We start from the raw sequence: 26,712 nt of genomic DNA, 5'->3' as shown, positions 1-26,712 counted from the left end.
TGTCAGCGAACAAGGAAAATAAAAATCTCAAGTTGTTGAGAGAGTTTGCGCAGGGCAATTGTGTGTTGATTTGTAGGGGGTTTGAAGGATGTGCAACCTCTTCTATTTATAGCAATGGCTCCCCCCAAGGTCGAGTTAAAAACCTACTCGGACTAGGTTTTCTTCCCTTGATCAGCATCAACTCGACCAGTCCTACCTTCACTAGGACTATGAACCTAGTCCCTAACTGAGCCGGATTCACTTCCGGGTCCTGCCGAGACTCCTTATTGCACTAGGATTCGACCTCTTGCGTTATGACCTAGCCGACCTAGGTTTGGAGGCCCACGTACTGAACAATCCATGGTATTCTTGCCGCAAGGCCTTCCGGGCCGAGAATGACCCTACACTCGGCCCAAACTGTTATTTTGGGCCCAAACACAATCCCAAACTAAAATTTTGGTATTCCCAATTTTCGGGATTCCCGATATATATTTGGTATTTCAAGATGATTCGATATTCTCAAATTTCATACAAATTGAAATAGCAATCATTCATACCAAGTTAAATTAGCATGCAACCAAAATAACATAAGTAACAAACCCAAAAGCAAAAAAATAAGTTACAAACCTAATATGTTCGAAAACTAACAATACAATTTTTTTTTATTTTGTGTTGAAGAAATATACACATTTGTGGGAGATTTGTACCGCCAGATGTGGCAATAAAGGACTCTAGTTACACCTGTAGACCACACCAATTATATTGCTACTAGTATTTAGCAACAGTTTAAATGTATAATAATATATATATGTATGTTTTGAATGTATAGATGTAAGATAAAAGGCATCACAAATTCAAACAACATGATAACCCCTTTTCCTAGGTCGTGTCTCAGTGTGTTTGAATGTACATTATAGAAAAGTGCTACAATGGAATTCAAAACGCTTGCATGCATAAGCCACTGATTAGTAGGCTTGTTCTTATAGTTTTTGATGAAACCTCAACGGCACAAGAAAATTTATTAATCATAACACAAAAAGATACAAAATAATTTTCAAAACTAACTACAACACAAGTTATAAATTAAAATATGAAACCATAAAGCGTAGTTTTTATTTATTGGATCTTACCCTAGGCATAACATGGAGTCCAGCTGCATTGCTTGAACGAAATTTTGATATGTTTCTAATTGCAGCCCTTTTATTTAAGTGGCCATGTCCCTTTTTCTTCTAACCCGGAATTTGCACTTCAGTACAAGTTGCAAGCATAAAGAAGCTAACCTTTTGCTATTTTATTTTATGTTGCAGGCTGCTTTTATATATATATATAGGTTCGGTATAGGATTACCGAAAAATTGAGTAGACAATACCTAATTATGAGCCAAAATTTTGGGATTGGTTCAATATTTCATCCCGATATTTTCAGGCATTTTGGGACTTTTTTGGTTTGGAATCTAGATTTTTTTTGTTTGGTTCGAGATTTTTGGGAATTTTTTCCAGTCCTAAGTGAAACCATTGACATTTAGAATTTGAGAGGGGATAACACCGACACCAATGCTATGGAACGGATCCTACCCTAGAATACAAGATACCGATTGTTCCTAGTAGAGGTGGGCACAGTTCGGTCAGGTTGGTTATTCAGCTGGAACTCGGCAGCGAACCGACGGAATAGAAAAAAGTCAGTTAAATAGGCCAGCGAAGTCCACGAGTGGCGAAGTACTGAAAGACATTGGAGACGACATATAATAAGACAGAAATATTTTAAACGTGTGATATATACATTATTGGACGTGTGATATATGCAATGCATGGTACCATAAGTCACTAAGAGCAAGATGGAAGATTAGTTAGGCGGCGGCCACAAAAACTCATACAATTACAAAGGTAAGCTTAGGTTAAGTGATTAGGGTTTCTGTCAAAAGTGCCTGGAGCTATAAATTAAAAGTTTTGCTTCCAAGAGAGCTTTGCATTGCACCATAATGTTATACAATAAAATGTACAAATATGAACGAATACATCTCACAAAAGAATTTTGCGAAATCAACAAAGGGTCCTAATTAAATTAGAAGCTGGATAAATGATCTGATCCAATGTCTGATCTAATGCGGGAACTATCAACATGGCATGCAAATGATTCTGCCAACTCTACTGCATCTTGAACCCTAAGTCGTGTGCCCTGCTGCCCCACCACTGTGGCTGCAACCCTTGCCGCTAGAGTACCTATTCCTTTCAAATCTGACACTCCTCGTAGAATACCATACAAAATTCCCGACGCATATGCATCTCCAGCACCACAAGTGTCCGCTGGTACACATGGAGAAGGAGGAATATATACAGCTTCTCCTTTTACACCAATGTAAGACCCTCTTGGTCCATCAGTAACTGATGACAGGGGAACAAAATGGCTCAGATACCTTGTAGCTGAAACGGGGCTCTCCTTTGAGGAAAAATGGCAGAATGCTCTTGCTTCGTCACTGTTTGCAAAAACAATGTCCGCATAGTTTCCAACAATTTCCCTGAATAAAGTTAAAATCACGTAAATCACTGTTCACTCCACGAATGTATACCAGAACACTCCCAAGTCCCAAATATCTTAACCACCATCCATGCATGCTACATGTCACAAATGGTGTAGTATTGACAAAACCAAACGTCCAATATTACAACACTATTTATCAATTATACTGCTAAGGAATTCATACACCAGTCTCAGATGAGGACATGAATTCTTTCCAATACCTTACACACAGGGACCCACAAGAACAATGATGGTAACTTATCATCGAGTTTCTAATGCCTAAATTATTTTAAAACTTTATTCCCTATATGCAATATAACAGAAATCATAACATTACATTCAGTTGTGTTTTGTGTTAAAGCATGAGAGCCACCACAATATATGGCTTATTGAGTAAAGTTTCAATGTCATATATAAAATGTACAAGGATCATGCCGTAAACAAATTAACAATACCAGAAATCATCATAGTGTCTCTCAATGCAGGAGACATCTGATGCTGTAACTGCAACCAGGGCACCGCTCTTGCGTGCTACTTCACATGCTTTTGTAATTGTTTTGATTGTATCAGGAAGTTCAAATAAATAACCCTCGACTACAAATATTTTTGTATTGCAAACTGTGCTAGCCAAGCATGGATCATAATTAACAGTTGAAGATGTACCCTGGGACCATTAAAACAGGCATATTAGGGTCTCATTGATTCACCTCATAAAAGAGATACATGAATAAATCATAAATACTGACGAAAGAATTAACAGCAAGAAAAGAACATAAGTGTCAGTAATATCGTAAAGCTTTTAGTCATCAAAACATATTTGACCTGATATGCAAGCATTGTACGCTGGGCATCTGAAGTTGTGAGAACTATCACTGTCCCTGTTGTCCCATCCTTGATAGGTTCAGAAAGAAAATGCAAATTCGCACGACGTAACTTGGTCCTATACATACGTTGTGAAAGATTTTAAATTTTGTCAGATCACTCAACAAAATATTAAATAACCTATAGAACAGTAACCAAATAGTTGAAATTTAAATACAAGCTGAGTGCCAATGACTGATATGGCAACCTTCAGTTATGTGATAATTGCTATATTACAGGTGATTTCAAAAGAAGAAGATAGGATTGATCCCTATATTGTAGTGATAATCGAAAAGCAAAAACCCTACAGAATTATGGTTGCAAGAGCCTGACCTGTAAAAATCACCCAATGGATCACTCCCGACACTCCCTGCCATAGCTACATTCAAGGTAGAGCCTGCAATGGAGCCACTACCAAGCCTTGCCAAGGCCACTAAAGTGTTGGAAAGAGACCCACCAGCAGCAGCCTTATAGCTACAACCATCCATAGCTCTCAAAACTCTACCTCTCTCTTCATGATTCACAAGCTTCCTTGTTCCCTTTTCCAATCCCAATTTCTCCAGGAACTCGTCATCAACAGTCCCAGAAAAGTCGACCTAGGAGGACATCATAACAAATGCAAGAATTAGTTTATATCATTCCATACCAAATTAACATCTTTGCACACTTAGGTCAGCTTAGTACGAAGTACCACTCTAATTCCATTAGAAACTTGAACAGCATAAGCTATAAGATTCAAAATACAATTTTCATGCCCACCCGTTAATTCGCTTGGCTACAACAGGGCCTGGGGTGCAGGTAAACGCAACTCTTAACCACATGAGATGAAAGCGATTTGCAAATAAAGGCAAAGAGTTTTGAAATAATAGTAATCAGTTTTTTTTGTGAACACGTATGTGGCGTGTGTGATTTGAAAACAGAAGACTGAAATTACAATCCTTGTTGTTTCTGTTTGGTTATATGAATGCTGTCATAAATCAAATATCAAACAAAGGGCGGGTGGTTGTTTCCTGATTTCGATTGTTTTCCTAAAACTGAAGCAAAGCAGCAGCATTCTAATTTGTAATTCGTAACCGGAACACAGAATTAAGCAAGCAAGCAAGCATTGAAAGAGAAGAGTAAAATTACCATGGCTTGTCCCAGGCCCAAAACGTCCCATCTATCAGGCGACCCAAAATCCCCGTCGGCATATTCTTCTTCCTCCTCATCAGTATCAGCAGAAGGACTTTCATCTTCATCATCGTCATCAGCGCTCTCAAAGTGATCAGGTGAGCGAGCTCTAAAGCTACAGCAGCAGCAGGAGGAGGAGGAGGCGCTGAGAAACCCACGTGGCCCTCTGGTCATGGTTGCGGTTGCGGGGGTGTGATGGAGAAAAGCAAAGGCGGCAGAGGAGCTGGAGGAGGAGGAAGTAACTCTATTTTTTGAAGAAGGACGCGGTGGATAAGGCGCGGGGAGAGTGGAAGGGGGGTATAAAAAGACAGAAATGCGAGGGGAATGCGGAGAATAGAGTGGTGGAGAGCAGCCCAGGGCCAGGGCCGCACTCGTGGCGCCGATTATGTGCGGAGGAGAAACAACAACCGATACAGACATCCTCGCTCGCTCCTCTCTCTATCTATCTATCTATCTATCTATTTACTTCTATCGAAATTTTCAAGCACTCGTGCCTCCTATTCGGAAGACCTCTTCAACCCCAACTTCTTCAACTTGTTTTCATTCCGTTCAACCGTCAAATCTTCTAATCTTTTCAACTTTCCTTGCATCTTTTTCCATTTATTTTATTTTATGGTTCTTTTCATTTTTTGTTTCATAATTTGATTATTATTTGTATTTGGGTTGGGTTGGGTTCGGCTACTATCCAGTTCACTCATCCCCTGGCATTTTTAGCTTCGGCCCAACCCATTAGTCCATCTCCATGATATGGTAAAGACAAAAGTACTTACTACGTTTCGCGGTCCCATAGGGCCACGTACACAAAATAAACGTAATTGCGGTTGGCCTTCTCGCGTTTCGCCCTCTCGCGAGTCCATACGATACGAAGCCACAGATAGACAGAGACACAGAGAGGTGAGCCCCCGGCCGATCCAGAATTTTAGTGTCAATTACCACTTAAATTTTATACTTTCGCATTGTTTCAATTCATCTTGCTGTAATCAATAACTGAAATTGTGGAGTAAATCTGTCTGATGCATCGATCTGGCTGTTTATTTCTCCATCTCTAGGTGCTCGAATTGTTGAAATTCTGAAACTTGATTTTGTGTAATTAGAGCAATGGACCATGCTGAGCTCACCACCGAACAGGTTCGTCCTCCTTCCGATCACTTGTTGCCATACTTTCCATGGGAATTGGGAATTACAATTCGCAAATCTCATCATTGGATCTGTCTGTTTTGCTTTGTTTTGTTTTGTTTTGTCGAAGAAGCTGTTTGATTTCCCATTTTTTCCTTGTCAAGGTTTTGAATAGGGACATCCCATGGGAGACTTACATGACCACTAAACTCATCACTGGAACCTGCCTTCAGCTCTTGAGGCGCTACGATAAAAGATCCGAGAGCTACAGATCACAGCTTCTCGACGATGTAATTCCGCCCCCTGCTCCTTCCATGTCTGTTTTACTTTTGCTTATCTTCATTTGTACATTCATCCCACACTACATGTTGCTCGATGCTGCCTGGCTTCATTCCATGCTTTGCTTTTCCTTAATCTTAGTGGAGATATCTTCTGGATTGGCTGACAAAAGATTGATTTTTCTTTGTCTTCTGGTTTGTATCTCACAATGATGTTCGCAAGCTGTTCAAATGTGGCAGGATGGCCCTGCTTATGTTCAAGTGTTTGTAGGCATTTTACGTGATATTTTCAAGGAAGAAACGGTGGAATATGTCCTTGCTTTAATTGATGAAGTGCTTACAGGTAACAAACTGGAACATCTTGTGGATTAAAGATTGCACGCCTGTTCGTAAATCCATAAGCTTTTCTCTTCTTTTTTTGTAGCTAACCCAAAAAGAGCAAGATTGTTCCATGATAGTAGTCTTGTTGATAAAGATATCTATGAGCCTTTCTTGAGGTAAGCACATATTTACCAATTCTGTGACACCCTAAGTAATAGTTTTGTCTGTGCAAAGAAAAAAAAAACCACTGCATTACTGCGTTTCTTTTCAGGTTGCTCTGGAAGAGTAATTGGTTCATACAAGAGAAGAGCTGTAAGATACTTGCTTTAATAGTGAGGTACTCAAACATGACACACATCTAAAGTGAAACGCAAATATGTAAAGAATCAATAGAGTGCGCTTTATTTTCATTAATATTTCTCTTTTAATATAGTGCCAGGCCAAAACTCCAAGATGGCTCTTCTGCAAATGGAGAAGCCTCAAATTCAAAGAGAAAAATAACTACTATTGATGATGTGTTGAAAGGATTGGTGGAATGGCTGTGTGCACAGGTATGCTTTCAGCTTCAGGTTACACGTTCTACGAAATGCAATAGAGTACTTTAAAAGTTGTCGGACCAGTGATGTCCACATTTCCCCAAATTTAATCAATTATTCTGTTGATATAGCAGGTATCGCTTAGTGGTTATCATTTTGGATGATATTGGTTGTCTAAACATGCTTCTTATGGTATATGTAATTTGCAGTTGAAGAAGCCTTCCCATCCCAGTCGTGGTATCCCAACTGCCATCAATTGCCTTGCAACCTTACTAAAGGAACCTGTAGTTAGATCTTCCTTTGTTCAGTTAGATGGGGTGAAGTTGCTTGTCCCCTTAATTTCTCCAGCTTCCACCCAACAATCTATTCAGGTAACTCTTATTGTAGACAGCTTCCATATTAGTTTCTTGACTTTGTGATTTTCTTTTTTCTTACAATATATTTTGTTTCAAACAGCTTCTTTATGAAACATGTCTATGCGTCTGGCTCTTATCTTATTATGAACCTGCAATTGAGTACTTGGCTACTTCTAGAGCTCTACCACGACTCATAGAAGTTGTCAAGAGTTCCACAAAGGAGAAGGTGATGATCTTGCCTTTTGGGATGCTATATTGTTTCATTCAAGATTAATTTGTGTATACTTGTCCGTGTTAAACTTGTACTTATATCAGAGGTGTACGTGTAATTGCATCTTTTATTTGTAATATGGGTTTGGTTATTTGTGGTAGGTTGTCAGAGTTGTTGTTTTGACCCTGAGGAACTTGCTCTCAAAAGGGACGTTTGGTGCTCAAATGGTGGACCTTGGACTGCCACAAATCGTTCAGAGTTTGAAAGCACAAGCATGGAGTGATGAGGTGAAAAACCGAGAGACTGTATGCTTCTTTTGATAGTCTGCATTTTATGTGTCGGACCAAAAGGATCGCATTCAGACTAACTTGGTATAACAAGTTAAATGAAAGGAACCAACTAGCTCGTGGAGCTGTTGTTGTTCTTGTACATGCATTCTTTTAAATTATAAATCATTGGTGCAGTTTCCCTAATGAAATGAAGTTTCTTGTAGGATCTCCTGGAGGGATTAAATCAACTGGAAGAAGGTCTGAAGGATAACATCAAGAAATTAAGTTCTTTTGACAAGTATAAGCAAGAAGTCCTCCTTGGCCATCTTGACTGGTCACCCATGCACAAGGATCCAATATTCTGGCGAGAGAATATTACCAATTTTGAAGAGAACGACTTTCAGGTACTATTTTGTTTCTTGCCCAAGATTTCTCTCTTCTAATTTGCTAATTTTTCTCCTTTTATGGAAGAAATTATAGTATTTGCTTAATGTCTGGTGTTGTATACTTTATTTCTGGGTTCTATTGGGCTTAGTTATTCAGTGGGGCTGAACTAATCCTTGAAATTATTTGTCCCATAAGATGTGTCTCCGATGTTGTGTTGTTATTAATCACAATAGGGTATCTGTCATGAGTCCTAGGTTTATAGCTAAAACTTGGTAGTAGCTACTTTGAGCGTGCACGCACAGACACATGCCAATGCATATGGGATTATGGTTACTGGACTACTCAAGGTGTTTCTTGTGTTTTGTTAGTTTTTCCTTGATAGCTCTGTTTTCCGAGACACTGTTGGATTACATTCCATGGAAAAGTGGTAGTGAATTGAGTCCATTACTTGGTTCTAAAGGCAGTATTAAATTATATGCTGAAAGTAATTGCAGATTCCAATGCTCTTGACTCTTGAGTAATCTTTTGAAGAAACACGTGGCTCTCGTAGAACTAATGATGGATGACCTTGTCTTGCAGATTCTTAGAGTCCTGATTACTATCTTGGACACATCCAGTGATCCTAGGGCTTTGGCCGTAGCCTGCTTTGATATCTCACAGTTTGTCCAGCAGCATCCGGCTGGAAGAGTCGTAGTGACGGACCTCAAGGCCAAGGAACGCGTGATGAAACTGATGGATCATGAGAGTGCCGAGGTCACCAAAAATGCCCTGCTATGTATCCAAAGGCTTTTCCTAGGTGCCAAGTATGCGAGCTTTTTGCAGGCTTAGAGATGCATTCCTTTGAATGGCGGAGCAATGAGGCAGCGTTTTAGTCTAAATAGTATTGTCCTCCAAAAGAGATGTTTATGAAGGGCAGGGGTGGCTCTGTCACAGTAGTAGTAGTGGTTTACATATTTATGTGTTTGAGTACTACATTTTATAGGGCTGTTTGGTTATTTGAAAATTCATTTGTTGCTGTGTTTTTTTAGCTTTCTCGGTTGGTACTTGGTACTGACCTGTAGACTAAAATAAATTCCATCTGTAATCCTGCTGGGGGAATAAAAAATACTCTCTGTATTCAGCAGTCATGTTTGTTGTGGAGATTTTCGTTCCTTGATACTTTTACGTAAATGGGTCCGTCCATTGGACTGACAATTATTAACCATGGCAGGGACGCATGACCAGTTGGCCAACCAGACGTTGTTTCACTTGGTTGAATTATTTATTCGAGAACAACTCACATGGCACGGTACAAAATCACATGATGTCAAATGCCAATGAAACAAAACGTATGGACTGCCAGCAATTTTTAGATAAGGTTCGGATTCAACACATTGGATGATAACAGATAGTGAGATAGACTATGATTTGCTTCCAAAGGCAGTTGAATTCTATGAAGAGAATGGGCATGGAGGAGAAGAGAAACCGAGAATGGAGCTTGCACCGAGTCCATGTGAGGAACCCAAGAAGGAAAACTCACGGGAACAGAATAATAATGTTGTCATCAATGGCAAGGCTGAGGAAAGCTAGAACATGTTTTATTAGAAATATGTAGAATGTAGATCACCCATCGTATCTTTTGAAAAGAAAATATCTGAGAATGTAACGCTTACTTCTTTTTTTTCATCTGTTTCTATGGTAATAAGCGCATGAAAAAGTTCGAAATTCGTGATAGTTGAATATTAGCATTTATCTGGATCAAGCCACCATGCCATATTAATACTTATGCAATCTCCAACCGAAAGATCTAGAGGGCAAGAGGGCTGAAAATTGCTTAAAAATCATCTCCAACCGAGAACCAGACCAAATGGCTCATGAGCTCCATTGGACAAAAAAAGACCAAAGGGCCAGCCAGCCAACCCGAGCCAGGCCACATGATGACATCATATTTTTTTTTGGCCAAAATTTTATAAAAAATATTTAATTATGGGTTTAGATTTTTTGGGCCAAGAAAGGTGATTTTGTCAAAGTTGGGGTGTTCATTTTATAAGCATGTTTCCTTGCTCATTCATCTTCCACGGTAGACGTGGGACAATTATAATGGGTGTAGTTGTAGTTCCTTTCATAAGCATGTTCCTTTCTCAATTTATTTTAAATATTTAATTATATTACGTTTAATTTGTTTAGCCTTATGATCTTTTAGCCTTCGATTGGAGACGATTTTTTATAATAAAGTTAAAATGAGCTCTTTGACCAATTCGATTAAAGATGACCTTATGGACAGCAGACCCAAGGCCCTTTCTTAAGGACTCAAATCAAATTAAAAAACGCACGTCAATAAATATGAACCGATAGAAAAAGACACAAAAATAAATAAAACCCAGAGAAAAATAAAAAGAGCGCGTTAAGCAAAGGAAGAAAGCAGTAATTATCTCCAATCTACCGTCGGTCGTCCTCCGACGCTTGAAATTACTGATGAGTCCTTTCCCCTTTCCAAAGTCTTAACTACTACTTTCACCAAAATCAGACGAACGCGGCGAAGAAATTAGAAACTTTTTAAAAATCTCACGAGTTAGAAATTTAGAATTCAGAATTGAAAGCGAGAATTGAGAGAGTGTATCGAATCGAATCGAGAGGATGTGGTTAGAGATCATCTGCGGGCTGATAATATACCAGCTGTACAGGTGGTTCGTCTCCTCCGATGACGACGACGTCTTGGACCTGGAGACTTCTGATTCCAAGGCTCTCTTCTCCGTCGGTGACAGGCTTGCCAAGCTTTACGGCGGTAAGGTCTACGTTGGCCTTCGCATTCCCGATGCTGATACCGCTTCCCCTCAGACTATCGATTTGGTCCTCGTCTCCGAAGGGTAACCCCTAAACTAAACCCTCCTGACTCTATTTTTATTATTATTATTTTCAATTGTTTTTCTTTTTTCTATCTATTATGCTGATGGATGAATCTATCTGTTGTTCGTCTTCGTTTGCTTGTGTTTTTTCTTTACAAAAAATCAAATTCAAAATAATAAAAATAAAAAAAGGGAGGCAGCGGTCGTGAGTGTAAAGAATTTATCAGGATTAGTTTCAGTGAATGTGGATGGCAGCTGGGTTTGTGAGGGCTACAGTAGTAATCACAAGGCGCAGCACCTACCCGACCCTGTAAGACCCTTCTTCTTCCCTCCCCTTAATTTAGCATTTTTTTCTTCTCCTCATAAGTCCTAGCAAGCATCTTCATTGCTGCCTGCCAATGTGTTTGTGTGGCCTGTTCAATGCAATCGCGAATCATTTGTAACCGTGTAATACTTTGATTCAAAGGTTTATTTCATGACTTACCATTGCACGGTTTGTATTCTCTATACCTTTTTCTGTATGCATTCTATTTTCGTAGACAATGGCGGCATGGATATTCATTCGTGATCATTTAGTATTACATCTACAGCCCTATCTAGTATCTATCACGGAAATAAGGAATTTGGGAATTTGGTCTTTACTTTTCTATCCTCATTTTTTCTACTTTTCAGGTGTTGGAGACCAAAAAACAAGCTTCAATTCTTGAATCATATTTAGAACAAAGAGGAGTTGCTTTACCAAAAGGATATTTGTCTTGCAAAGTAATCCTTTCCAATCCAAAAGTTTGGTACATCCTGGAGTCCTCTCATGTTTTCAATTGCTCTAATTTATTATTCCTTGGTCTTCTCTGAGTACGATTTCTCTCCAAATTGCTAGTGCTCTGCTTTCTCATGTTTCTTGCTGTCAACATTACTAGTGAACCAAGACTGATTTCTGAACATTTCTTGAACTATAAAGGGGGGGCTTTTAAGAGGTTTTGACATGTAGGTGTAGAAGATATATGTGGTTGAGAGGTATTGACGTTTAAAGCCATGCATTGCAAATTGTTTTTAAGAAGGAATTTTAGGATGGTGCAATTGCCTTTTGAATCTAATTACTTTTCATGCTATTAACATTTCTTACTTTTTCTGTGTATCGAAGTCTTACTGTCTTATACATATTTCTTTTTCTGTAGTACCATTCAGTCCAGCAATTTTCCATCAGAAGTCGTAACCTATGACCAGTGGGTGCAGCTGAAACCAGAACCAAAAAACATGTTTTCTGGTTGGTTCAAAGGTGCCTTCCGTGGTGGAAAGAAAGAGATGCAAGAATCTATGCATCAGAAGCTTGATTCCATTCTTAGTACAGCTCCAATGTGGGATAGGTTTGTTGCCCTTTACTTAAAGTTTTCTGTTCAATTTTCCTGGGAATTGGGATTAGGTATTATCTTATAAGCCATGGTGAAGCCGGCTCAGAGCCAACCCCATATAATTCACAATTATGAAACTCCAACCACAGGAATAAATATATGTGGAAGCAAATATTTAAAATGTTAATGAACCAACTACGAGGAACTTAAGGGTAGAATTCCTTAACACTTGAGGCAAAGTCAGTGGGGATTTAGGCCTTTCTTAACTGTCCCGAGTCTAATCATTGAGTCATTTCTTTCTATGCAAGTTGGAATTACAAAGAAATAGGCTGTTTGATACACAATGAATTCATTTATGTGGATGCTGTTTAGTGTTTTTTTTATTGGCCTGCAGGTTGGAGCTCAAAGGTAGTAAGTATGTTCTTGGAGAATTTCTAGAATTCAAGGGTAAGCAGGAAGATGTTCAGGATTTGAAATGTATCAAAAGATCAAAAATTGGCCGCCTTGTAGTCCAAAAGACGAGCATGCTTGGATTTGGTAATTCCCCAATTTCTTCTTCTCTCTGTTGAGTATTATTTATGCTGAAGTATATTAAACGATCAAGGATGCAAAGGCATACATCCTGATTGGAATTTTTCAAGCTTTGGAATAGACATTGCATTTAGCCATATGCTTAACCATTGGCCCCTTTGTTTGTGGCAGCCCCTTCTAGGCTTCAAGTTCTGTACTCTCCTCGTGATTATCGGAGCGAAGGAGCTTCAGCTTCTGAGTGGATGGAGGTAACTGTAAGGTCTAGTACAGAAGTCCTCTTCCAGCCAGAAAATTCTTCTAGAGTACGCAAGTTTAAGCTTTCTTCGATCGTCTCTATGTCACTGAGTGCTTAAAGATTCCTCCTGCTGAGTATACATCTACAGATCTGCAGGTAGGAAAAAGTAGCCTTGAATTATCTGTGTAATTGTCTTGACTCTTGTACCGTTGTTGATTTCTTTTGAATGTGTGGGGCATATGGAAATGCTAATAGGAATTTGAGTTATGCAATAAATTGATTTGGAGGAAAAATACTCGGGTGCGACTGTATGTGTGAACTGTAACATCATGTGGCAATGTCGCACCCAACTATTTCTCATTTTAGGCCATTGTGAAACTTGTGTTGAAGAATCAATGATATGGTATAAACTAGAAGGATCCAAACATGAGATGCTGCGTGTTGCATGTGCATGCGTTACAAGTTAAGAGTAGGAAAAGCGAAGATTGGATTGGTTGAAAGTGAAATTCCTGTTAATAATACTATATATAGATAAAGCAAAAAAAAATCTACAAATTCTTATCAAAGCGTTTATATCTAACGCACACTTAATTCACAAGCATTCGACGTTTTGGTATCAACTGTAGTAAAATTAATGGCTGAGTTGAAGGGTGGTGTCAAAGTCGACCATGAGTTTGTTTAGTTTCTCGTTGCTTATCTTCTGTTGGTACACCACCATTGTCTCCGTCTCCTCGAAACTGCAATCGTACTTTTTAACTTTCAACACAAATTGTTTAAATCATTTCACTTCAGACGAGAGAGAAGCAAAAGCATGAATTGAAATGACAAGGGAGTGAGAGCAAATCAAACCTTGGGGTTTGGGGTTGGGTTTGCGTTTGGAGAAATGAAGTTTGAGAAGGCGGCAAAAGCATGCGGGCGAGCCCAACGGCATCTTTGTAGCAATTGATGACTCTGTCGAAGCATACGTATCTTCCGTAGGATGACGCCTCTTCAAGGACGGAGATGTGTGCGTCAACAAGGAACTTGAGATCAACGGTCACCAACAGCCCATCTTGGTACATCTCAGCCGTTCCTTTTAGATACGGATTAGTGATGGTGAGATCGGGGCTCATCAACAGCCCGCCATTGACGGACACCATGTTCAGTCCTCGGTCCATTGCTAGAGCCCATGCTGTCTTCTCGGCTAGGGTCTTCGAGAGGGCATGCCACAGCTGATCAGAAACAAATTTAATTCATGACAGTCAGCCTGATGGTGGAGACAGATTGGAACATTTTAATCAATGTAAAATGACTGAGCTGTTAAAATTGAGCTAAACCATACGGGATTGCATTCGGCTCACTTTTATCTACGCAATAACAAAACCGCTCATGTTTATGAAATGAAATAATACCTTGAATTTTTTACAAAAATTGACATCGCTCCAGTTTCTCTCATCAATCTCATGGGAGGAGGACGGCGACGTTGTACGGTCGTCCCTCCAAATCACAGCTGTTACAGAGGATGTAAAGACTACTTTGTGTATGGTATCAGTTTGGGCACAAGCTTCCAGTACGTTATGAGCTGCTCTGACCTCTGCCTCTGCCATAAATTCCTGCATCAAATATTATACATAATTAATCAATGTGGATTAAGTACAGGCAAATAAGTTGGTTAATGGAGTATTGGAATGGAAGGGAGACGTACATCATAAGTGGGGTGGTCTGAAGGAGGCTCGAAGGAGTAGAAAAGGGCAGAGCATCCTTCCAAAGCGACCATAATGCTGTGGTAGTCAAAGGGGTCTGAACGGAAAACGCTCACTTTCTTCTTCTTTACCAATTCGTCATCAAAACACTCTGCTTCATCATCAACACCCGCACCCGCACCCGCACCCGCACATATAATAACTAATTAAACAAATGGAAATAAATGGAAATCGGAAGACTAAACTCTCAAGAAAAGAGGACGAGTTGCTATGAGCTAAAAGACTTAAATATATCCAGCTTGCTAGTTGATTGGTTTCTATTTAGACCTAGTTTGGGAGTGAGGTGCTTAAAAAAAAAAGCACCCATGAAAAAAAGCTGTGAGGGTTTTAGGTGTTTGGTAAACTGAAAAAAAAAAGCTTATTTTGGAAGCTGCTGTGAGAATAAGCTGAAATCAAAGGAAAAAGCTGAAGCTGCTATTTGTAGCTTTGGAAAACTGGCTTTTTTTCAAAGCACATGGAGCTACAGTGCTTCTTTAATGAAAAGACCCAATATTAGACTGCTTTTTTTTCCAAAAGCACTTTTACAAAAAAGTTTACCAAACACTCTGCTGATTTATTTCACAGCCGCTTATTCTCACAGCACAGCCGCTTATTCTCACAGCAGCTTTTTTTCAAAGCACAGCAATACCAAACCAGCCCTCAGATTGGAAGAAATAACATAAAGACTGCATTTCGAAGGAGGAGGAAGAAGAAGAAACAATTCAACAAGATAGTTATAGATTACAGATAAATACATGGGTAATAGGTTAACATACATACTGTGATGGGTTTGGAGTGCAGCATGGACTGCATAGCCTCTGTGCAAGAGGCGATGGACGAGAGTGGAGCCTAGGCGGCCGGACGCATCCATGACGCAGACTGTGGTCGTCCCTGAACATGGACTAATTTCATCAGCACCATCATCATCACAAGTACAAATAGCATCTGCTGCAAGAGCCATCGATGGATGGATGGATCAGATGGGACGGGATGGGATGGGATGGATAGCAGCTATATGGGAATGAGGGAGGGATCTGAATTTCTGAAATATAATCTAGGGAATGCCTTGGGATTTGGATTGCAATTGAATTAGGGGCTATCACATAGTAGCAGCTGCAAAGTCCAAGCACTTAATGGTGGAATTGAAGCGGGCAGATAGGCACGTAGCTACAACCTATAACTGGTACAGGCAAGAGTAGTATTTAATGCGTGGGGGAGGAAGGACTCAGAGGAAGAGTCTCTCTCTCTGTATTTATGTAAACAGAAGATAGTTTGGAAGGTGAGCGTTGGGTTGGACCGTTCACCGTTGGAGAAGGGTATGGACACCGCCAATGCAATGCAGAAGAAGACGACATCAATATATAGAATCAGATTATATATTATATGTATACGCGGAGAGAGATGGTTGTATAATATATATTATACATAATCATCAACGTATAGAATCAGATAAGAAAGCAGGGTGGCATAAAACTAATTTTGTTTGTTTATTGACAGTTAGGCGGCATAAAACAACTCAACTGTGCAGCAAAGCGAGCGAGCAGGCCCGCCGGCCATACAAATTATTGTACATGGAGCTCATTCTGTCCATACATACATGACCGGGACGGTGAACGACGAACCTAACTAAGTAATCATTCATATTCCAGTATTCCAAACAGCCTGCCTCCGTACAGGCTACAACTTCAATTCCATTTTGACAAGATGAGCACCGGAGGAATTTCTTCGTGATAATACTTGGGCCCTAACGAGTCATCACCCTACATCTTTTATCCAAATACATGGGTCGATAACATGTACATCTGCCTACAGCGATCACATGAGAAGAGGATTACATTAAAACCTTGGGGTCTAAACAATGACGGGACGCAACTATCTCAAAACGATAATTCTTCTGGCACTTCTTGAAATTCGCTCAACAGGAAGCTCTTGTACTTGTCTTCAAGATCCCCACCTGGGGACATGTAATACAGCATTAACAGTTCAAAATTATACCTACAAAATTTACTTAACAACAAGGGAAAGCAATAAAAGAGTCATGAGGTTACTTTTAGCTTCAAATGGTGGGATATTCTCGGACAAAGTTGATTGCACCAGATTAGCCAAATCTTTGCCTGATACATCAACAAATGAGTTATATTGACTAAATGCATTTAAGTCTACAAACTCCTTAAAATCACGTATAATCAATCATCACCAACTTATAAGTTAAAACTCAGATTGAAAACATGGTAGAAAAGTAGGATTTCAAGTCGTGGATTTCATGCTGCAGCTAGTTCAAGCGCTAGACAATTTTCTAGGATATGAGTAACTATATCAAGATTCAAGAAGCTCGCTCCTATGACCTATCCAAAAGAAAGCTGAAGTCATCTCATTTTCTCTTACCATTTACATTCTTTTCTCCTCCATTGACATTCAATAAGTAAGATGATATCTTGTCATCTTGCAACTGCAGAACCACCCAGAAAGGTAAATTGTTCACACTATTGATAAATTCATAACACGGCATTAACAAATCTATATGAATGGGCAAATAAATTCATAACACGGCATTAACAAATCTATATGAATGGGCAAAGCATATTATTAAAGAAACATATATTATTTGACCTTGGACAGAAATGCCTTAGCTAGTTCCATTGGGTGAATATACGAAGGGCCTTTGTTGTATGCGGGCATGAACTTCCCATTCTGATAACCAGCTAAGAAGTGATAAGCTGCCTGGCCAGGGGAGAGCTTTGAAACAGAAGGGATAACGCCAGAACTGATTGAACAGAAAATAGAATAAAAAGCAATGCAAGGTCACTATGCGCAGGACACATTAGGAAAGAGGAGTAACATGAACGGAAGCAGTAAGTGTGGGGTTTTCTGAAAGATTACTGATATGCAACATACTTAGAATGAACACAAAACAACCTTTGGATGACAGTTACAGTTACAGTGTAGCGATATGTGTAGGATAACAATTCGGCTAGCACAGCCAAAGACCGATGCTCATTCCTATTCAAAACATGCTCAAATGGAACAAAACAATTCTTTACAGGGTTCTATTACCTGTCAGAAGATGCAAGGACTACAACAGATGGGAACTTGAACAGATTTTGGCCACCAGTTTGAAACAATGGTGCAACACCTTCAGATGAAAGAATTACACCTGCCTCCTTAGGCACCAACAGATGTCTGCAGCTCTTAAAGGTACCTTTGGGTGCAAATATAAGAACCACAGAATCACCAGACACTAGAAGCCTGAAAATTTGAACCTCCCAGTGTAAATCACCCATGGTATAGTAATAAAGACTGTAAAAAGGTCGTACCCAGTGCACAAGGCTCCCGCTTTACGCAGGGTCTGGGAGAGGTGAATGTCGGCTAGCCTTACCCCCATTTTATGGAGAGGCTGCTCCCAAGTCTCGAACCCGAGACCTACCGCTCATGGGCGAAGGCACTTGCCATCGCACCAAGTGCGACCTCTATAGTAATAAAGACTGTAATGCTCAATAAAAGAATAGAGAACCTGTACCTTGCACATAGTGGAAGGCCTCCCCGTGCAAATATAACAGGTCCAGACAAGGCCGCTAGTGCTTCTTTAGTTACATTTAAATCTGAGAAGGCTTTACCACATAAAACAAGTGATGAACGCTCAATATCAGCAGCTATAAATCCATTATTTCCTTTAGATCCAAGGTCAATAACATCCCCAATTCCTGAACTGCATGATCAAATATATATATATCAATAAACATGTAATCGACATTGATGTCATGAGAAATTCTTAAAGCATGTTTTCTTGTAGTTGGTTGCACAATATACTCAACCAAGACACGTTAGACAATGAAAGTTGATTACCTTATAGAAGTAGCCACATAAACTGTCAAAGGACATGAATCATGAGAAACTGCACGGGTGGAAGTCCCCCAGAGAATACGGGATAGTGAGAGCACAGCAGACGAACTATCACTTATTAAACGAACTTTTGCATCACATTTTGGTAATGAACCGATAGCACCATCATGCACAAAAATGTTGGAGATGGATGATATATGACTTGTGACCTGATAATATGAAATAAAAGGTAGTATAATAAACACGGTGAAACGAATGTAAGACAACAGAAAAAAGAGAAAGGAGAAGATTGAAACGTGCATGTTTCAAAAGCTTAGTGAACTGTGGCTTGGAAATTTGGGAAGCTCCTCCTCCTCCTGCTGCTGCTCCTATTCCATGGAAACGTCCTCTAACAAGAAGTGGAAGTCCTGACAATGATTCTAAAAGGGAAACAGAAAGTTAAACAAAAAGAAAGAAAGAAAATAATGATGATAATATTGCCAACCTGGAATTGTTGCACCCTTGTGTTGAAGTTGAGAGGAGGTCAAATTATGAAAGGCTTGGTGGTCGACAATTACACCTTTGCCGGCCAAAGCCATGTTAAGACCACACGAGAAATCGAGGACCCTCCCTGTCCCGGTCCCTGTCCCTGCCTCCGTCCCTGCCGACCGTGCCCCTGCAATAAAGATTAAGCCATGAGTCAGCGAATCAGCAAGTGAGCTGCAAGGCTGAAACTGCAACTTTCTGCATATTCAAATACATGCGTTTACATGAAGAGAGAGAGAGAGAGAGACGCACGCACGCGTTGGGAGGAGAGGAAGAAAGGTAGGGATGTTGAACTGAATGAGCCTTCAATGAACCGCAAGTTGAGGATTCTCATCATCCTCTCTGTCTCTTCCTCTTCCTCCGTCGGCTATCCAGTGTATCAATATCAATTGATTTGGGGATGTCGGTCGTTTGTTATAATTGCCGTAAAATAAGCTATGCTACTTGCCTGCCTGTGCCGTTGTACGGCACCACCACCACCACAGAGTAGACTAGAGTAGAGAGTTTTATTCTCTTGCCGTCGTCTGATAGTGATACCGATAGCGGCGGCGGCGGCAGCAGCAGGCGCAGCGAGCCCATATGATATTATATGGGCCTATTGGGCTCTAAACCAAGTCTGCGCCTTTCTGGACTCTATCTCTCACTACTACACTAGTTCATAAAGGCCTAAGCAGGGAGTTTCAGTTTTATATATATATATATTTTTTTTTAAATAAAAAAATCACAAAAGGAAGGGGCTGGTTGGGAGGAGCTTTCTTGACGTAGAAGAAGAAGAAGCTGACAATTGAAATCGGAGCTCCAAGTCAGGTGGATCTCATCTTCATCTCTTCAGCAGTCAGAGAAGTGAGTGAGTGAGTGAGTGAGTGAGTTGCCTTCAACTTGCTTTCTTCAGGTAGGATTAGGATTAGGATTAGGATTAGGATTAGGATTAGGGCTATTCAGTCTCTTCACTTCCTATTTGTATTTGTCTCGCTCCCTCTCTCACTATTCAGTTAGAAAAATTGCACCCTCATCAATCAATCAGGCAGGCTACCTCGGTGATGGGAACACTGAGCTCCCAAATTTTGAATTTATGTCCATGGGAGAAGCTTCTTTCCTTCCATGTTTGTGGGACCCGTGAAAACCTTTACACCCCTTCCCTCCCCTAGCACTTTTGAAGCCGCATGCGGAGTCGATTTGAATTTCCCCAACACCACCACTACCACCACCTTCATGGATTCCTCTGGTCCTGCCCTCGCGCTCGCGCCACCTTCAATTGCAGAGCCTCATGACGCTATGGAGTTTGAATCTCATGAAGCCGCATACACCTTCTACAAAGCATATGCCAAGTCCGTCGGTTTCGGCACTGCTAAGTTGAGCAGTCGTCGCTCTAGAGCATCCATGGAGTTCATTGATGCCAAATTTTCATGCATCCGATACGGAAACAAGCAGCAGTCCGATGATGCCATCAATCCTCGACCTTCTCCCAAAATTGGCTGCAAGGCGAGCATGCATGTCAAGCGCAGGCCAAGTGGTAATTGGTATGTTTATAGTTTCGTAAAGGACCACAACCACGAGCTTTTACCAGATCAAGCACATTTCTTTCGCAGCCACAGAAACACTGACCCCCTTAACAATGATGTTAGAATCCGGAGACGCAAGAGTTTAGCTGCAGAGTCCAGCCTCTTCAGTGCCTATCGAAATGTTGATTGTCTGGAGAGTTACTTGCGAAATCAGCATGACAAGGGACGGAGTTTGGCTTTAGAAGCAGGGGATGCTCAACTTCTGCTTGAATATTTTATGCGCATGCAGGAAGACAATCCAAAATTCTTCTATGCAGTTGATCTGAATGAAGAGCATGGATTGAGAAATGCGTTCTGGGTTGATGCCAAAGGAATGGAAGATTACACTAACTTCAACGATGTTGTTTTCTTCGACACCACATACTTCACACACAAGTATAAAATACCGCTGGTTCTTTTTATAGGAGTGAACCATCATATTCAGCCCACATTACTTGGCTGTGCTTTGATTGCAGATGAGACGGTTTATACTTTTATGTGGCTAATGCAAACATGGTTTATAGCAATGGGGGAACAAGCTCCGCGAGTAATACTCACCGACCAGAACGACGCCATCAAAGCAGCTATTCCAACAGTATTTCCAGGCACACGCCATTGCTTTTCTTTATGGAACATAATGGAGAAGATGCACAGGCAGCTCGAGTTTCTAAGGATGTGGCATGATAGTTTTATGGAAAAATTTAGTAAGTGTATCTTCAAGTCCTGGTCAGAACAACAATTTGAAAAGAGATGGTGGAAACTTATTGATAGATTTAATCTTAGGGACATTGAATGGATGCAGTCATTGTTTGAAGATCGTACTCGTTGGGCCCCTACTTTCATGAGAGATGTATCCTTCGCCGGGTTGTCTCCAACTTCACGATCAGAAAGTTTGAACTCTTCCTTTAACAAGTATATTCAAGGGGAAACTACACTGCGAGAGTTTATGGAAAGATACAGAGCAATTCTTGAAGATAGGTATGAAGAGGAAGCGAAAGCAAATTTTGATGCTTGGCATGAAATGCCTGAGTTAAGGTCTCCGTCGCCGTTTGAGAAACAAATGTCACTAGTGTACACGCATGAGGTTTTCAAATACTTTCAAGTTGAGGTCTTGGGAGCAGCTGCTTGTCATCTTAAGAAAGAAAATGAAGGCGAGACATCAACTACGTACAGTGTTAAAGACTTTGAAGACAATCGAAATTATACTGTAGAGTGGAATGAATCAAAATCAGATGTATATTGTTCTTGCCACTTGTTCGAGTATAAAGGTTATCTCTGTAGACATGCTATTGTTGTTCTCCAAATGTCTGGTGTTTTCATCATCCCTCCCAAATATATATTGCAGCGATGGACAAATGCTGCTATGAGCAGGCATGACATTTGTGAAAGAGTGGATGAGGTTCAGTCTAAAGTCCGTCGCTACAATGATTTATGTCGAAGAGCCATAATAGTGGGTGAAGAAGGGTCACTCTCGCAAGAAAGTTATGATGTAGCATTATCTGCCATAAAAGAAGCGTGGAAGCAATGTGCAAGTTTAAACAACTCTCTTGAGAACAATGCAAAACCTCATGATTCAGCAATGCATGGTGTTTGCGGTGTTGATGAAGAGAATCAATGCAGCACTACATCTAGTGCCAACAAGACTCCTAGGAGAGCCGGGTCCGGGAAGGAGGTGGCTGCTAGGAATGGGAATAACACAAGCAAGAAAGGAAAGGTACCTGATGGTTTATGCGGTCATTTTCTTCGTTGTTTTTCCATTTTGAAAATATCTTTTAATTTGTTTGTCTGAATTTGGGAAATAGGTGAGTAGTGAAAAATGATAGAGCATTACTAAGGACTCAAGTTTGCTTAATTGGCATAACACGTACCTCAGCTGGAAGCTACGACCGTTGGAACGCAAGACGGCCTTCACCAAATGGTATGTTTCCTGATAGTAAATTGTACACAAATTTAATAGAGGTATTCCTAAAAATGAGCCACCTCTGAAAACTGCTACTTTTGAAGATTTTGGTCTTTCCAATCAAGACACTTTTCACTGTGCAGAAAACAAAAGCATTAATGCTGGACAGGGATCTGCTGAGGGGCCATATGATCTAATTGGGAAATAAATTGAATCATGGATTCTAATACTGATACTATAACTTAGAATTGAGGATGGCAGAGTTTTACTGATCATAAGCCCATGTTGTCATGTTCAAGGGTTTGGGTTGAGGATTCTGAACCTGTTTGATAAACTGACCTGAGAATACTGGAATCTGTATCCCTTTGCAGGTTGACAGCGTTGAGTTAAAGCGTATGAATGCAATGGTTTGTTAACATATTGAACAGTGCTTATACGTACGCTATGTGAAATATATGGAACCTTTTCTTAGGTGTATGATGTATGGGGAACTTCTTTTCAAAAAAAATGATGTATGGGGAACTTGAATCTCGGTGGATATTGAACAGTGCTTACAGATGTTAAGCATAACTTCAAAAAAAAATAGAGTAAAGCATCTACTCTTTTTCTTTTTCTTTTTCTTTTTCAATTCAGCATCTGAGGCTGAGCATCCCAAAATCCGATTCCTATTCCTTTTTAGTCGGTAAATGCTAGGAAAACTAAATTTGTATACAAAATTTTGAAAACTAGAGGATATGAAAGTTGATGATTGGTGTATTACTTAACCGTTGATAAATGTATTCATTCTTATTAGTGACACATCATTTAGTTTGCAAATTTAGTGATACATCATTTAGTTTGCAAATTTTGTCACTAAAGTTAGTATCATTAACATTACCCTTCTATTTATTAAAGAAATATTAGGTATACCAACTTTTTAGACTACATTTGTAAATCATATGATGTGCTAACAATAAAAAATAGGACAACGATTGTCTGCCCTCCCACTTCCGGTGCTCTCCCGTGTCCTCCTGTTTTGTGTGGTCACGGTTAAGCCATGTCAATATTTTATATTATTTTTTTATAGAGATAATAAGACAAAAATGAATAGTAATATAAAATGTTAACGTGTCTTAACCATGACCACACAAACAGGAAGGCACGGAAGTGGGAGGGCAAACAATCCTTATCCTAAAAAATAAGCACGTTAATTAATCATGTGTTGTACTACTAATAAAAAATAAGGAAAACTAATGAAAAATGGCTGAAAAACTTTGAGTTTTAATGATAAGGACAAAATAAAGGGTAAAGTGAATAGAATCAAGATTGATTTTTTAATGTAAAAATATGATTTTTCGTTAAAGTGAATAATATCATCTGATCTTTAGTGGCAGACAACATGATTTACAAAAATATTCTTCCTATCAACAATTATTATAAAGATGGACGGTGCAAAGGGTAAAGGGAAAAGAATAAAATATGGGATTGTACCCCACCCCCAAAAAAGTGGGTGGCGTCCACCAAAGGTAACGGCAGCGCGACTATATACGCGGACTCATTCTTACCATAGCAAATACCATACAAGCAAAAAAGCAAATCAGGTCCATCAGGAAGGAGGAGGAGGAAGATATGGCGCCAAGCACAAAGTCACTAGTATCAGAATCAGAAGCAGCACCGGTCCGTCGCTACCGCATCGGGTACGCATTCGCACCCAAAAAAGAGCAGACCTTCATCCAGCCCTCTCTCCTCGACCATGCCTCCCGATACGGCATCGATTTCGTCCCCATTTCAATCCCCGATTCCACCACCACCGCCAAGACCCTGATCGAGCAAGGCCCCTTCGATTGCATCATCCACAAGATCTATGGCCCCCACTGGAACCAACACCTCAGAGAATACTCGTCCCAGTATCCCCAAACGCTCATTCTTGACCCGCCCGAGTCCATCGAGCGCCTCCACAATCGGGTCTCCATGCTCGACGTCTTGGCCGCCTTTGAATTGAAGCCGCGTCAGTCAGGCGACAAGTTCCAATCGAAGATCTCGGTGCCCAAACAGGTGCTGGTTGATCATTACCCGGAAGGCGAAGAAGAGACTAAGTTGTTGGCCGGGTTGGAGTTTCCGGTGATTGCAAAGCCATTACTGGCGAATGGCAGCACCAAGTCGCACGAGATGTGTTTGATTTTTAGCCCCAAGGGGTTGCGCAGTCTTCTAGCCGATACTAAGAGTCCCATTTTGCTGCAACAGTTTGTGAACCACGGCGGGGTGGTGTTCAAGGGTTACGCGATTGGGGAGCACGTCCAGTGCGTCAAGCGGAGGTCGCTGCCGGACATTTCGAAGGAGCGGGTGACCGCATTAGAAGAAGCGGTGCTTCCGTTTTCGCAGATATCAAATTCGGCGAATGACGAGCATAATCTGGCTCATGATCCTCACGAAATGCCACCTCTGGAGTTTGTTGAGGAGGCGGCGAAGGGGATACGCGTGGGCCTCAAACTCAACTTCTTCAACTTTGACATGATAAGAGATTCGAAGGACCCCAACAGCTATTTTGTGATCGACATCAATTACTTTCCTGGGTACGCCAAATTGCCTAACTATGAGCATGCCTTTACAGACTTTTTGCTGAATCTGCTTTCAACTAGTAGCCATCCCCAAAAACAAAAGGAGCTGCAGCAGCTTAAGGAAGAAGAAGGTGCTACCAGTTTCGAGTCCGATGTCAAACAAAACAGGGGTCATGAGGAGGAGTAGCAGGACGAGGGAGAGGAGGAGATTTGACAGTTGAAGAGTAATAAAAATTGTGTTACTTGGATTGGATTTGGTTGGGTTTTTTCCAATTTAGGTACCTCTGATTTCTTCTTGTGATGAGAGACAGGCATATGGTCAATGTAGTGGAGAGTGGTGAGTGCATGATATGATATGATATGGGTCATCATCGTGAGCATACATGTAGATGCGAATTACATGTAAGCTGGGTAACTTGTAACATGTATCATCATGTGCACAAATAAATATTTGAATAATTGCAGCAGCTACCTTTAAATTTGCAAATCATATGTCTGTCTATGTATCTATGGTTTTGGTCTTCTTATTTTCCCAGATGCAGATGTAGCAGCTGGTTGTTTATGAAATGATAGGTTTTATGCTAATTCTCCCTCACTTTGCTATTTCCTTCCCTCGTACTCTCACTCACTCACTCACTCACTCACTCTCAGAAGAATAAGGTTGAAACAATTAATTTTGAGAATTTGGAAAACAAGTGCAACCTCCTTTTTGATCCTCTTGAGAGTGTTAAAATTGAATAATGCAGGGTTTGTTAGATGAAACACAAACCAAGAACAAGTAATATGAATTACTGTGATCAAAACACAAACTGATGTTCATTAAACTAATGTGCGAGGTTGCAGCGCACCTTCTCCTCTCTCCAGTAATCGGTTTTGCTCTTAACTAATAATAGGTCTTAGTCCGTATTCGAGCATATCCACTGTGAGAGCAGAAGCAACTATATACACACGACATAATCCTTACCAAATCCCATAAGGATTCCCCTATTAGAATCCTTATAGGAAACTAATCCCTTAAATAGTAGTCCAGTGTAATATGGATTACAAAATCCATTCCCAATAAGACTTCCCATTCAATCTCAAGACCAATAACTAAGTTCATAGATTCATACTTATGCTCATATTCTTACATTCTCCCACTTGAGCAAGTATGAACCAAGTAAACTAGTTCTATCAAGATCTACCATATGGTGATCACCAAGCCTTTTGAGTAACATCATAAACAATCTATATGTACATCTCAAAACATAGAATAAAAGCTTACAGTCACAACCAACATGTAACTGATGCCCTCAGATTACTTATGTTCAATTTGCACTTATAACATTATGATCAAACTGACATCAGTGGACCTAAATATCCACTCCCACTATTCCTCAACTTAATTTGAAACAATTCAGTCTAACAAATAGTAAAACTATCAACTAGTAATTCATTCCAATATAATGAATTACCAATATATGAATTCAACCAACTACTCAAGTCAAATCACAAAGATTCTCAAAGCATCAAACTGAATCCAAAACACACACACACACACACACACACACATATATATATATATATATCTAACCAATCAATTACAAAAATTGAATCTCTGAATGCAATAAACCTAGCTAACAATTATACTAATTGATAATTAAACTAGCTAAACATAAACTTAACTTTAGAGAAGAACATTACTGCCACACCAGCTTTTCGAACTTC

General features: G+C 40.1%; 7 protein-coding genes across 14 annotated transcripts; 4 read left to right on the top strand and 3 right to left on the bottom strand.

Annotated features, from left to right (window-relative positions):
* Window positions 1-1,923: 1,923 nt before the first annotated feature.
* LOC103420808 (uncharacterized) lies at window positions 1,924-5,134 on the bottom strand. The gene is made up of 5 exons (XM_008358848.4): window positions 4,486-5,134; window positions 3,691-3,953; window positions 3,319-3,436; window positions 2,952-3,160; window positions 1,924-2,494 (listed from the first exon to the last, which is right to left on the bottom strand). Exons 1-5 carry the CDS (start codon window positions 4,945-4,947, stop codon window positions 2,041-2,043), a joined length of 1,506 nt encoding a protein of 501 aa, XP_008357070.2. The 5' UTR covers window positions 4,948-5,134; the 3' UTR covers window positions 1,924-2,040.
* A 76-nt stretch (window positions 5,135-5,210) lies between these two features.
* Window positions 5,211-9,124, top strand: LOC103420809 (V-type proton ATPase subunit H-like). 2 transcript variants are annotated; one of them, XM_029106274.2, is made up of 12 exons: window positions 5,211-5,421; window positions 5,577-5,655; window positions 5,808-5,933; window positions 6,162-6,264; window positions 6,346-6,418; window positions 6,514-6,579; window positions 6,682-6,793; window positions 6,988-7,149; window positions 7,235-7,360; window positions 7,507-7,632; window positions 7,839-8,018; window positions 8,581-9,124. In XM_029106274.2, the coding sequence occupies exons 2-12, from the start codon at window positions 5,626-5,628 to the stop codon at window positions 8,827-8,829; spliced, it is 1,353 nt and encodes a 450-aa protein (XP_028962107.1). In that variant the 5' UTR covers window positions 5,211-5,421; window positions 5,577-5,625; the 3' UTR covers window positions 8,830-9,124. The 2 variants fall into 2 exon arrangements, with proteins under 2 accessions (XP_028962107.1, XP_008357071.1); XM_008358849.4 differs by having other exon boundaries at window positions 6,676-6,793.
* Window positions 9,125-10,347: 1,223 nt separating this feature from the next.
* On the top strand, window positions 10,348-13,371 carry LOC103420811 (uncharacterized). The gene is made up of 6 exons (XM_008358854.4): window positions 10,348-10,847; window positions 11,019-11,136; window positions 11,499-11,614; window positions 12,002-12,190; window positions 12,570-12,712; window positions 12,878-13,371. Exons 1-6 carry the CDS (start codon window positions 10,618-10,620, stop codon window positions 13,057-13,059), a joined length of 978 nt encoding a protein of 325 aa, XP_008357076.1. The 5' UTR covers window positions 10,348-10,617; the 3' UTR covers window positions 13,060-13,371.
* A 60-nt stretch (window positions 13,372-13,431) lies between these two features.
* Window positions 13,432-15,992, bottom strand: LOC103420810 (cinnamoyl-CoA reductase-like SNL6). 4 transcript variants are annotated; one of them, XM_008358851.4, is made up of 5 exons: window positions 15,443-15,992; window positions 14,626-14,774; window positions 14,333-14,533; window positions 13,791-14,152; window positions 13,432-13,678 (listed from the first exon to the last, which is right to left on the bottom strand). In XM_008358851.4, the coding sequence occupies exons 1-5, from the start codon at window positions 15,621-15,623 to the stop codon at window positions 13,573-13,575; spliced, it is 999 nt and encodes a 332-aa protein (XP_008357073.1). In that variant the 5' UTR covers window positions 15,624-15,992; the 3' UTR covers window positions 13,432-13,572. The 4 variants fall into 4 exon arrangements, with proteins under 4 accessions (XP_008357073.1, XP_017183702.1, XP_017183701.1 ...); XM_017328213.3 differs by having other exon boundaries at window positions 13,432-13,697; window positions 14,626-14,825; window positions 15,443-15,819; XM_017328212.3 differs by having other exon boundaries at window positions 14,626-14,825; window positions 15,443-15,819.
* A 133-nt stretch (window positions 15,993-16,125) lies between these two features.
* LOC103420813 (uncharacterized) lies at window positions 16,126-19,676 on the bottom strand. 2 transcript variants are annotated; one of them, XM_070825562.1, is made up of 10 exons: window positions 19,280-19,676; window positions 18,987-19,157; window positions 18,803-18,921; window positions 18,506-18,711; window positions 18,180-18,368; window positions 17,717-17,908; window positions 17,273-17,426; window positions 17,048-17,111; window positions 16,711-16,776; window positions 16,126-16,616 (listed from the first exon to the last, which is right to left on the bottom strand). In XM_070825562.1, the coding sequence occupies exons 1-10, from the start codon at window positions 19,362-19,364 to the stop codon at window positions 16,540-16,542; spliced, it is 1,323 nt and encodes a 440-aa protein (XP_070681663.1). In that variant the 5' UTR covers window positions 19,365-19,676; the 3' UTR covers window positions 16,126-16,539. The 2 variants fall into 2 exon arrangements, with proteins under 2 accessions (XP_070681663.1, XP_070681664.1); XM_070825563.1 differs by having other exon boundaries at window positions 19,284-19,646.
* Window positions 19,677-19,756: 80 nt separating this feature from the next.
* LOC103420815 (protein FAR1-RELATED SEQUENCE 4-like) lies at window positions 19,757-22,939 on the top strand. 3 transcript variants are annotated; one of them, XR_011583196.1, is made up of 3 exons: window positions 19,757-22,282; window positions 22,371-22,486; window positions 22,840-22,939. XR_011583196.1 is itself a non-coding variant. In XM_070825561.1 (3 exons), exons 1-3 carry the CDS (start codon window positions 20,129-20,131, stop codon window positions 22,882-22,884), a joined length of 2,253 nt encoding a protein of 750 aa, XP_070681662.1. In that variant the 5' UTR covers window positions 19,757-20,128; the 3' UTR covers window positions 22,885-22,939. The 3 variants fall into 3 exon arrangements, 2 of the variants coding, with proteins under 2 accessions (XP_070681662.1, XP_070681661.1); XM_070825561.1 differs by having other exon boundaries at window positions 19,757-22,286; window positions 22,437-22,486; XM_070825560.1 differs by having other exon boundaries at window positions 19,757-22,286; window positions 22,437-22,486; window positions 22,612-22,888.
* A 1,137-nt stretch (window positions 22,940-24,076) lies between these two features.
* LOC103420816 (inositol-tetrakisphosphate 1-kinase 2-like) lies at window positions 24,077-25,192 on the top strand. The gene has a single exon (XM_008358862.3). The coding sequence runs from the start codon at window positions 24,077-24,079 to the stop codon at window positions 25,190-25,192; it is 1,116 nt and encodes a 371-aa protein (XP_008357084.1).
* The last annotated feature ends 1,520 nt before the right edge of the window (window positions 25,193-26,712 follow it).

The sequence above is a fragment of the Malus domestica genome, chromosome 07 (assembly GCF_042453785.1).
Source record: "Malus domestica chromosome 07, GDT2T_hap1".
NCBI classification, from domain to species: Eukaryota; Viridiplantae; Streptophyta; class Magnoliopsida; order Rosales; family Rosaceae; genus Malus; species Malus domestica.
Note: the sequence above shows the minus strand (reverse complement) of the source record. Positions and strands in the feature narration are given on the sequence as shown.

What these genes read in the sequence shown, in the direction of transcription:
- LOC103420808 (XM_008358848.4), bottom strand. Translation starts at nt 4,947, where the DNA reads ATGTCTGTATCGGTTGTTGTTTCTCCTCCGCACATAATCGGCGCCACG. An exon ending in TGGGCCTGGGACAAGCCATG is followed by an intron (nt 3,954 to 4,485) that starts GTAATTTTACTC and finishes ATGTCCTCCTAG; the next exon opens with GTCGACTTTTCTGGGACTGT. An exon ending in CCATTGGGTGATTTTTACAG is followed by an intron (nt 3,437 to 3,690) that starts GTCAGGCTCTTG and finishes ACGTATGTATAG; the next exon opens with GACCAAGTTACGTCGTGCGA.
- LOC103420809 (XM_008358849.4), top strand. Translation starts at nt 5,626, where the DNA reads ATGGACCATGCTGAGCTCACCACCGAACAG. An exon ending in CTGAGCTCACCACCGAACAG is followed by an intron (nt 5,656 to 5,807) that starts GTTCGTCCTCCT and finishes TTCCTTGTCAAG; the next exon opens with GTTTTGAATAGGGACATCCC. An exon ending in TTGAAGAGAACGACTTTCAG is followed by an intron (nt 8,019 to 8,580) that starts GTACTATTTTGT and finishes CTTGTCTTGCAG; the next exon opens with ATTCTTAGAGTCCTGATTAC.
- LOC103420811 (XM_008358854.4), top strand. Translation starts at nt 10,618, where the DNA reads ATGTGGTTAGAGATCATCTGCGGGCTGATAATATACCAGCTGTACAGG. An exon ending in TTGGTCCTCGTCTCCGAAGG is followed by an intron (nt 10,848 to 11,018) that starts GTAACCCCTAAA and finishes AAATAAAAAAAG; the next exon opens with GGAGGCAGCGGTCGTGAGTG. An exon ending in CGCAGCACCTACCCGACCCT is followed by an intron (nt 11,137 to 11,498) that starts GTAAGACCCTTC and finishes TCTACTTTTCAG; the next exon opens with GTGTTGGAGACCAAAAAACA.
- LOC103420810 (XM_017328212.3), bottom strand. Translation starts at nt 15,623, where the DNA reads ATGGCTCTTGCAGCAGATGCTATTTGTACTTGTGATGATGATGGTGCT. An exon ending in CAGACCACCCCACTTATGAT is followed by an intron (nt 14,534 to 14,625) that starts GTACGTCTCCCT and finishes TATTTGATGCAG; the next exon opens with GAATTTATGGCAGAGGCAGA. An exon ending in ACCCAACCCCAAACCCCAAG is followed by an intron (nt 13,679 to 13,790) that starts GTTTGATTTGCT and finishes GTACGATTGCAG; the next exon opens with TTTCGAGGAGACGGAGACAA.
- LOC103420813 (XM_070825562.1), bottom strand. Translation starts at nt 19,364, where the DNA reads ATGATGAGAATCCTCAACTTGCGGTTCATTGAAGGCTCATTCAGTTCA. An exon ending in TATGTGGCTACTTCTATAAG is followed by an intron (nt 18,369 to 18,505) that starts GTAATCAACTTT and finishes TTGATCATGCAG; the next exon opens with TTCAGGAATTGGGGATGTTA. An exon ending in CTAAGGCATTTCTGTCCAAG is followed by an intron (nt 17,112 to 17,272) that starts GTCAAATAATAT and finishes GTGGTTCTGCAG; the next exon opens with TTGCAAGATGACAAGATATC.
- LOC103420815 (XM_070825560.1), top strand. Translation starts at nt 20,129, where the DNA reads ATGTTTGTGGGACCCGTGAAAACCTTTACACCCCTTCCCTCCCCTAGC. An exon ending in AAGCAAGAAAGGAAAGGTAC is followed by an intron (nt 22,287 to 22,436) that starts CTGATGGTTTAT and finishes CATAACACGTAC; the next exon opens with CTCAGCTGGAAGCTACGACC. An exon ending in AAGACGGCCTTCACCAAATG is followed by an intron (nt 22,487 to 22,611) that starts GTATGTTTCCTG and finishes TTCACTGTGCAG; the next exon opens with AAAACAAAAGCATTAATGCT.
- LOC103420816 (XM_008358862.3), top strand. Translation starts at nt 24,077, where the DNA reads ATGGCGCCAAGCACAAAGTCACTAGTATCAGAATCAGAAGCAGCACCG.